The sequence below is a fragment of the Zingiber officinale genome, chromosome 4B (genome assembly GCF_018446385.1).
Source record: "Zingiber officinale cultivar Zhangliang chromosome 4B, Zo_v1.1, whole genome shotgun sequence".
NCBI lineage: Eukaryota > Viridiplantae > Streptophyta > Magnoliopsida > Zingiberales > Zingiberaceae > Zingiber > Zingiber officinale.
The window spans coordinates 1,271,329-1,280,177 of NC_055993.1; the positions used below are offsets into that span (position 1 = coordinate 1,271,329).

Consider the following 8,849-nt stretch of genomic DNA (forward strand, 5'->3'; position numbering starts at 1 on the left):
ACTTGTTCCTAGAAAAATATCCTCATAAAATTCATATATGTACTAACATAAATAACAGAAAAATAGTAACTCTGAATTCTAAATTAATGAATCAAAATTAAATAAAAATAGAACAAAATTTATCATTAAAAATAAAAAATGAAGACCATTTATGATTTAGAAAAAAATCATCCTTTTAATTTTTACCCAAAAGTAAATTTTCATTTCAAAACAACAGCTTTTTGAAACGAAAAGTATTTTTAGCTGCTTTGAAATGAAAATTTACATTTGGACAAAAATTAAAAGAGTGATTTTTTTCTAAATCGTAAAGGGTCTTCATTTTAATTTTTTAATGATAAATTTTGTTCCATCTTCATTTAACTTTGATTCATTAATTTAGAATTTTAGCTCTTTTTTATTTGGTAAAATGAGTTTTTGATTGATTATCACTTTAGAGTTGTTGTTTTTCTGTTGTTTATACTGGTGCATGTATTGTGGCATAAGAAAAAGGCGAATGCGCTCGCCCCCAGCACCCCCGCCAACCCGTCTCATGGCCAACACGAAAGAGGTAAATTTATACTGGTGCATGTATGAATTTTGTTAAGATATTTTTTCTAGAAACAAGTAAAATTTTGAACCTATATATAAATCAGATTTGGTTAAGGTTAAGCTTTCAATGGTCTTATGGGATTTTTTTTTTTTTTTTTTTCATTTTCTTCTTAAAAATCTGATTTAGGTTAGGGTTATTTTGGTCATTTATTTTTTTTCTTTTTTTTACTTCATGTCAAAGGGGGGTTGAGTGCAGTTTTTTAAATAGAAGGGGGCAAAATGTAACTCACTATAAAATTCAGGGGGGCTTAAAGTTATTAACCCAAAAATAAATTAATTAAATCAAAATGGATAGGGTAATTTTGCATGCAGTCCCTATTGGTAAACAAATCTTTGCATGCAATCCTCATCCATAAAAATCTTTATTTTCACTCCTCAGTCAAACATATTTACCTAATTACCCATGATATTTTTAGGTACAAAAAGTTTAAAAATCAATATAAATCCTCTTAAATTCAGTATATTAAATTAGAATCTAGTATATTTTCTATCAAATTGAGTACGATTCTTTTTTCACCTCAAAATATACTCGATTTTAGTTTAATGTGTTGAATTTAATATGAATTATACTCATTTTTAGACTATTTGTACCGAAAAATATGAGGGTTAATTTCGATAGAAAATATACTCTATTCTAGTATAGAGTGCTGGATTCTAGTGTAAAGTGCTGAATTTAATAGGAATTATGCTTGTTTTTAGACTTTTTATACCTAAAAAATAAGAGGGACAATTTTGATAGAAAATATACTCGATTTTAATATAAAGTGCTGACTTTAAGAAAAATTATACTCGTTTTTAGACTTTTTGTATTCAATTTTAGACTTTTTGTACCTAAAAAAATCTGAGAGACAATTTAGGTAACAATATTTGCATGAGAGAGTTGAAACAAGTAATACTTTGCATGCAGGGAGTGGAAACAAAATTTTTTGGACATGAAAATTATATACAAAGTTAACATTATGATTGAGAATTTTTCTCTAATTTACCAAAATGGATATCAATATATTTTAAAGAAAAACCGAATAATGAAGTAACTCATTGAAAAAGAAACTCTCCATTATTCCTTCATATGAACTAGGCTAATTGATTTGGTTTAGATTACTCTGCTGTTTGGAAAGCTAATTAGTACAACAGTGGATGATTATTTATTGTTGACTTAAATGTTTGGTGAAATTGAAAGGTGTAGGTGTCAAAAAGTAGGTGATTAGCTTGTGTGTCTTTGGTGATATGTTTGTTAGGGAGTAATGATAGTTTAATGCTTGACTTGGCTTCACTTCAAAGATTGATTTGAACAAACGAACAACCAGATGGGCTTGCCATCATGAGCTGCATTAGTTTTGTTAGAAATTTATGGTGGGGCCAAAAGGGTGGGTGCACTGTCCATGGATTTGTACTTTTTTTTTTCTAAATATTGCCTCAAAATTCAATGAAATATGATTTTATTAAAAACTTTATCTTATTACTATAAATTTATTCTGTATATTTACAATTAAACTTATACTTTTATTGACATGATTATTTTTTTATTTTTTAAAATAAAAATTTTATTTTGAATCATGCACACGGTTGACATAGCTTAGGACCGAATCATAATTGGCCCAGCCCGTAAGCCGAACTGCCCTCATCCCGGCCTGACCCGAAGACTGGGTCAGGCCTAACTGCCCCTCAACCGGCCTGACGGCCTAATAGATCGGGCCGGATACAGCATAGCCCACATGATTAAGTGCAGCGAGAATAAGAGGGATCTATTTAGGTTTCCCGTTCACAACGGACGAGAATAAAGCTAGCAATGCTTTGTCCTGCCCAAATTTAACCTAGTTTACCAAGTGAAGGATATTTTGATTGTCATATCAAAAAGTTTCAAGCAGAACATGTCACATGAACAATTACAAATTACCAATGCCCCATTCCTTGAATTTTTGACGCATCTTCTGTCCTACTACTTGCAAACTTAGCCAAAAAGTGTCCACAAACAAAAGGGGTAAACAAACAGCAAGACTTCAAAGTGATCACTCACGAGAGGACGTCAGGAATAGTTTGAAAGGATTATGTTTTTTACCACCCAAAAAACTCTAGAAAGGGATACCAAGAAAAAAAAATTATTTGACCGACATGAACAGAAAAATAAGGATGGACAAGATTTCTAGACTCCCAGAAAATTCTATACGAGAAACAGGAGCCTATTTATTTGATTGGCCAGCATGGCCCCACAGAAGAAAAGAATACCAAAGCACATGGTTGTCAATTAAGAAAGCACAGTTACACTAGAGCTGGGTAATAGACATCTTCTTTAAGAAACGACAGAAAAGGAATCAATTGCAGGTTAAATAGGAGAGATCTGCAAGACATAAAGACTACTTGGTTTTACACACCTCAGAGTGCTCAGCTGAGAATCAAGAAGCCAACCATGAAGTTCTTAGTACAGAGCCCATGCTGCTCGTGTTTCTGCTTCATGAAGAGCACCAAGATCAAGCCCAAGGAGAAGGAAGCAAAGCAAAAATGACTGCAGCAGATTCAATTAGTTTCAAACTCATGTAAGAAGAAGCATGTTGTTGCTATTAGTTGCAAATTCTCTTTGTAAAAGTGCTTTTAACAATGTTAAGTAGTGGTGTTTGAGTATAAGGCACATGCCATTATGTTCTTTTGTCTTTCTTAGTTTGTTCATTGTTGACTGAAACACCCATCTCGTGCATCTGCTGCTCAACTGACACCAGACCAGTCTCTGCTATAAATCTGCAAAACAAATTCAGAAAACTGTTGGTCAGCTTCTTGAGAATAACGTTTTCCATAAATGCCTCATATCTAAAGAAAATCAAAAGGCAATCAATGAAGAGAGAAGGTTTTAATTATACCAACAACCTAGGCAACGAGATCAAATTACCCTAAAAAAGTTCATTTACATCTTTCTGTTTTCTTCTCTAGTGGACACTAATCATGAAAAGGACACGTGTAGCTTTGTAATTAAATGAAGGAACACAGTTAATGAAACTATTAGGGCAAACATTGAACAGGTTGTGGGTTATAATCTGAGCTGCACGTTGCAGATATGATTTCTCTCATCAGAACTACCACCTATATCCCATAAAGGTAATATTTCAGTTGTTAAATGACAGGTATATTATATTCCTATGTTCAACAGTTAAGTTTGGAAGTCCTAAAAACTAAATTTGTCTACCAATATCTTGTAGGAAATGCTGAGAATCTCCTAAATAACCTTGGAAATTAGAAAACACCTTAGCATTACCCAAATTATCTAAATAAATACTTTTTCATCTATGAAAAATTTTGGGCAGATTTTCAACTTATGAGTAGAAAGTTAACTTCTCTTATTGTCATTCGTCTTACAAAGGTAAATTGCTACATACAAACTTAAAACATATTTGCATATATGAATAGCCTTTAATTATGCTTCAACCGCTTCAAGAATATAGAATGATGTGAAGTACCAAATTTTCATAATGATACTAAGAGTTGAAAGTCAATACATATGTAGGATTAAATGTTATGTCCTATGATCTAATACTATAAGATTATTCTCGGCATTCTTTGGTAGGATATTGATTCTCACAGCCATGGTTATTAGTAAAGAAAAATTGGCTCAGGGAGCTACTAACCTCCTTATGTAACGAACAAAGCTAACATGACCAACACACGGTTGGTTTCCATTCACCAGTTAATATTTGATTGCGCCCTGATCAAAATGCAGTTCCCTACAACAGAAATAAATTAATGTATCCCAACTAGTTGGGTGAGGATATATGAATCTAATTCCATTATTGAGCTTCATACAAGTCTACCTAAATTATTACAACCTCTCCTAAATATATTCAGTAGAACTCTTTGGTCTGCCATTACCCATCACACCTTAAACTTGAATCAAATTTTCTATTATGAAAAAGAAAAATTAATGTTGCATTAGGAGTTTTAAACTGAACCCAGATTGCAGAATTGAGTGATCTGATGGCAAAGCTAACCCACCCTCTACCTCCAAAGAAGGTGGTAAGGCAATTTGATGTGAATTTAGGGGGAAAAAGTAGCAGCAATACAAACTACCATAGAATAATTTTATGAGAAATTGCATTTTGAAAATTCTGTACGATATTTAGCAAATATATCATACCAAGCAAATTTGACCTGACTCAATTTTCAAGACCTAACCATCTTATGCTAGGCTCAAATAAGATGAAAGTTGACGCACAATGCAATTGAATGCAACAAGTTAATTTGCAAAGTGTGGCATAACTATTAAGTTCAAGAATTTGACAGCGTCTTATGAAAATTTGTGAGCCCAAAAAAACCAACATACTTCATAAAGTAGTTTAGATGAAGGTTTAGAAGTCAAAATAGTAAAAGACTTCAAATCAATAGAATAAATAAGAAAGAATGAGAACTACCTGTCGATGAGTAGAAAAAGAACCACTCCTATAGTAACAAGCAAAAGAACATGGCCAACGATAATGAAATCACTTGATGAAAATGCCAAAGCAAGCATGGCTGTAAGACATAATCCAAGCAGCAAGAAGGTAACCTTGACCACAAACCATGTTGGCCCCTATATACCAGCACAAAATGGCAACAGATTGTTAGAACCTACAGATTGTTGAGAATCCCAAAAAAGCCAAATCCTCACTAAGGTAGAATAAATAAAAAAAGAGTTCAGTATAAACCGTGATTTAGCTTTAGAACACACATTAACACCAGAAGCTAATGCACCTAGAAGCACAGCATTTGCAGATGACACGTCCGAATTATGCCTTTCCATCTTCACGACATATTGCATAATCATTTTAAAAAAAAAGTATTAGGATGAAAGTACCAAAGTGTATTTAAACTACCCATTTACTTACAACTAATACTGAGCATACAACACTACATCAAAGAAATACCAGTCTTGAAGCCAGGGAGGGGAGAATAAAGAACCATCAAGAAAGTTCTAAATTCCATGTTACCCAGTCATTTCACAACAATCTTCAATAAATCACCACAAAACAAGCTCTAGTTAATGTGCATGCCATAGTTGCCAAAATTTTATGATTCATAATTCATATCACATGATACATTATGAACCACATGCAAAATGGTATGGTTCTTACATATATATTTTATATGCTTCTAAAAATAAAAAGGAAAATACATTAAAAGTTCAATATAATCAATTAAAAAGTAAATATAATGCACTAAAAAAAAATTAGAATCGACATATAAGAAATTTAACCAAAATCATTATAAAAGAAGAAAGAAAGCATGAATTTATGTTATGACTTACGAGACAAAAGTATAAAGGTTGAGAGTCAATCCTCATAGACATGATGCCATAGAAGAATAAAATTTTGTCATATGGAGATACAACGATAGCCAAGGTGGACTCACACCTAATAATGACTAAGAATAAAAGGTAGAATTCTTAATGAGAAAAAAAAACTCGAAGAGTGTACATAAAGCAAAAATTTTGCTTATTATGAGATCATATGTATTTCTATGACCAGAAGGCATAGGACTGAATCTCTCAAATAAAGACCCTAAAGGAAGGGAAGCATCTCATATTAACACTTCAAGGATCTTGGTTCATACCATAATTGAAAATAGGAGGCAATCTGATCCTTTTTTTATATAATCCCAGGCTTTCTCCCTACTAATCTTAAAGGTAGACGACCTTTCCCCCGGTTAACCTATCGGATAAATCTGAAGCACAACTTATGCACATTTAGAATCCGACTCCAGAATATTCGTCCCTTGAGTACTTTACCACTGCACCACACCCGTGGGGGAAGGAGGCAATAAGATCCTTGAGCCCAAGGGTCTTAAACATTGTGCCTAACCATGAAAGCAACTCGAGATCAATTCTAGTGACTCATCCACCGGAATGAAGACATTGAAGCTAGTCCCAATTGAAGAAAAAAAAATCCCCTGCTTAAACAAACCTTTGAATTTGAATATAATCACCGTATTAAATTTACCAGGTATACACCGATCTCCTAGGACATTCTTTAAGTTTTATCCTTACCTACCCCCCCCCCCCCTTCTTCTTCTTCTCCCCCACCTCACCCTTATGTATTTTTTTTTTCTTTCTAGTGGAAAAAGGCTTGGTTGTTGTTGTTGTTGTTTTAGTGGTAAAAACAATGAACTTTTAGCATTAGACTAACCAAATGTTCTCATGGTGAGAAGGATTATTTCTATGTGAAAAGATTGGATAGTTTTGTGGAGAAAGATTGATTCAAACTAAGCAAGGTACTTCCCTCAAAGCTAAGTTACTTAAGGGGATATATAAAATAGAAGAAGAAGCATAAATGTGATGTGCAAGTCAAAAAAAACCACATCAATAGTCAAGAAACTTATAGATGCTTTGACTAAAAATTTCCAAAAAAGCCTGAGAATATTTTTATAGAAAAATGGTTCAGTAGTAAACTTATGATTAGAATCAGTTGAAATCCTCTAATATATGCTATTCTCTTAGGAGAAACAAATTAGAGAAGCCACTTAAAAAGCCAAGTGCACTGGAATAAGATCTAAGGTAGAAAAAGCAAGTAACTTTTGCAGCTTTCTTCATTACTTTAATTATCCAAATCCGAGCTTGCACAAATAACAAGATTTTTTGTTGTTTCATTGCTAACAATGAATTTTCCTATGAATTTGAAATCTCACTTTATAATTTGTTTTGTTGCTAAATAATTACCCATCAATTACTATACTAAATTTAGTGTTTTATAAATATGACCTCTTTCTTCAGAAAGTCTTACCTTTAACAGATAACTTGTCTTGACTATAATTAAAATAAATGCAATGGCACATCTAGGAAGGCAGTCCAAACTGATTAAAAAAAAGAGTTATTCTTGGGGATAGTTTGATGAAATTTTCCACATTTTTTCGTTTCTATTTTTTATTTTTGCAGAACAATTTCATCTTTCTGGAAAAAAGTTCACAAAAATTGAGAACAAAAGACAAAAAACTCCACAAAAAAAAAAAATTGCAAACCAAAATCCACCTAAAATTTCACCTCTTTATTCAATAAACTTATTCTGACTTATCGTACTCTCTTTAGTAAGAGCAGTAACAGGGTCAAATTAGCTGTATGTATGATCGTCTTCAACATCAGCAAAATGATGCTATGTTGTTGTGATAACTTTGATAAGTGGCTCGCTTAAACATTTTTTTTATTTTGTTTTGTAGCTTAATTATCATTTAATGGCTTGACTTTTCTTGAATATTATATTCCTAATTCTTTTTTCATTACCAAGAATCAAAACTATCCTTAGTCCTAAGAATCCAGTCAAGATGATCTTAACTAATACCAAATACTGGGCAAATGCTAGAATAGGCAGTTCAACTAGCATTCAATTGTGTAAGCTTCTACAGACTTCAATACATCTAAATTGCAAGGTACAAAACTAGGGTTTTCAAGAGGTGACGAGGAAATAACCAGGAGTTTGAAATTTTTATCACGCGGCTATTCTAACACACTATCCACCATTCATTACTACGCATTAACCTGAATAACTTATTATTCACCCATAAATGACTGTGAATTTATGCCCTATTCTATGTCCAACTATTGCTTATACTAACTGAGAAGCATAGTTACTTAATCCTGCAGAAGTGCAAAAAAGGAACATGCATCCAATCAAATCCACGACCCTAACCCAATTAGTTTAGGAAAAGATTGTGTTGCGAAGGGAAGGGTTTAGAGGAGATACCTACAATTTTGGCGTTGCCATGGAGAGAGAAGATCATTAGTTGAAGCAAAAACACAGATCTTTGTCTTCCGATTGAGATGTGGACAAGGAGAAGTGGGGAAAGAGCAGAAGTGCACCTGCGAGAAGAATCGAAGGACGAGAGAACGGGATCCGACGGGGGTTGACACGCTCGTCGCGCGGTAGATGAGTGCAGCGGACCAGGTCGGCGGCGGCAGGCGTTCCTCGAAGCCTCTGATTAATTTTTATTCAGAGGTAGCTGTGTTACTGAACTGATTTAATTTTTATTCAAGAACAATTTGATATTATTAAATTAATTTAGCATTTATTTTGGAACCATTTTTTATAGAAAAAAAACTTTTTTTCAATCGATGCTCAGTTGAAATTCTCTCCTAACAAATAAAAATATGAAATATAATTTCCACATCTATTAATCAAAATTCGTCCGTTAATTTATCAAAATTAAAATTAAATTTTTAAATGGACTTAAGATAGTGTTATGCTTAGGGTCCTGATTGCCATGATTCTTAATTATTTAAGATTATTTTTATATATTTTTTAAAAAAACATATC

General features: G+C 32.8%; 1 protein-coding gene across 3 annotated transcripts; it reads right to left on the minus strand.

The window, feature by feature from the left end:
- Positions 1-2,808: 2,808 nt before the first annotated feature.
- LOC121974350 lies at positions 2,809-8,534 on the minus strand. 3 transcript variants are annotated; one of them, XM_042525364.1, is made up of 5 exons: positions 8,280-8,534; positions 5,279-5,350; positions 4,983-5,140; positions 3,220-3,321; positions 2,809-3,091 (listed from the first exon to the last, which is right to left on the minus strand). In XM_042525364.1, exons 2-4 carry the CDS (start codon positions 5,348-5,350, stop codon positions 3,222-3,224), a joined length of 330 nt encoding a protein of 109 aa, XP_042381298.1. In that variant the 5' UTR covers positions 8,280-8,534; the 3' UTR covers positions 2,809-3,091; positions 3,220-3,221. The 3 variants fall into 3 exon arrangements, with proteins under 3 accessions (XP_042381298.1, XP_042381299.1, XP_042381297.1); XM_042525365.1 differs by having other exon boundaries at positions 2,809-3,033; positions 8,396-8,533; XM_042525363.1 differs by having other exon boundaries at positions 8,396-8,533.
- Between the last annotated feature and the right edge of the window lie 315 nt (positions 8,535-8,849).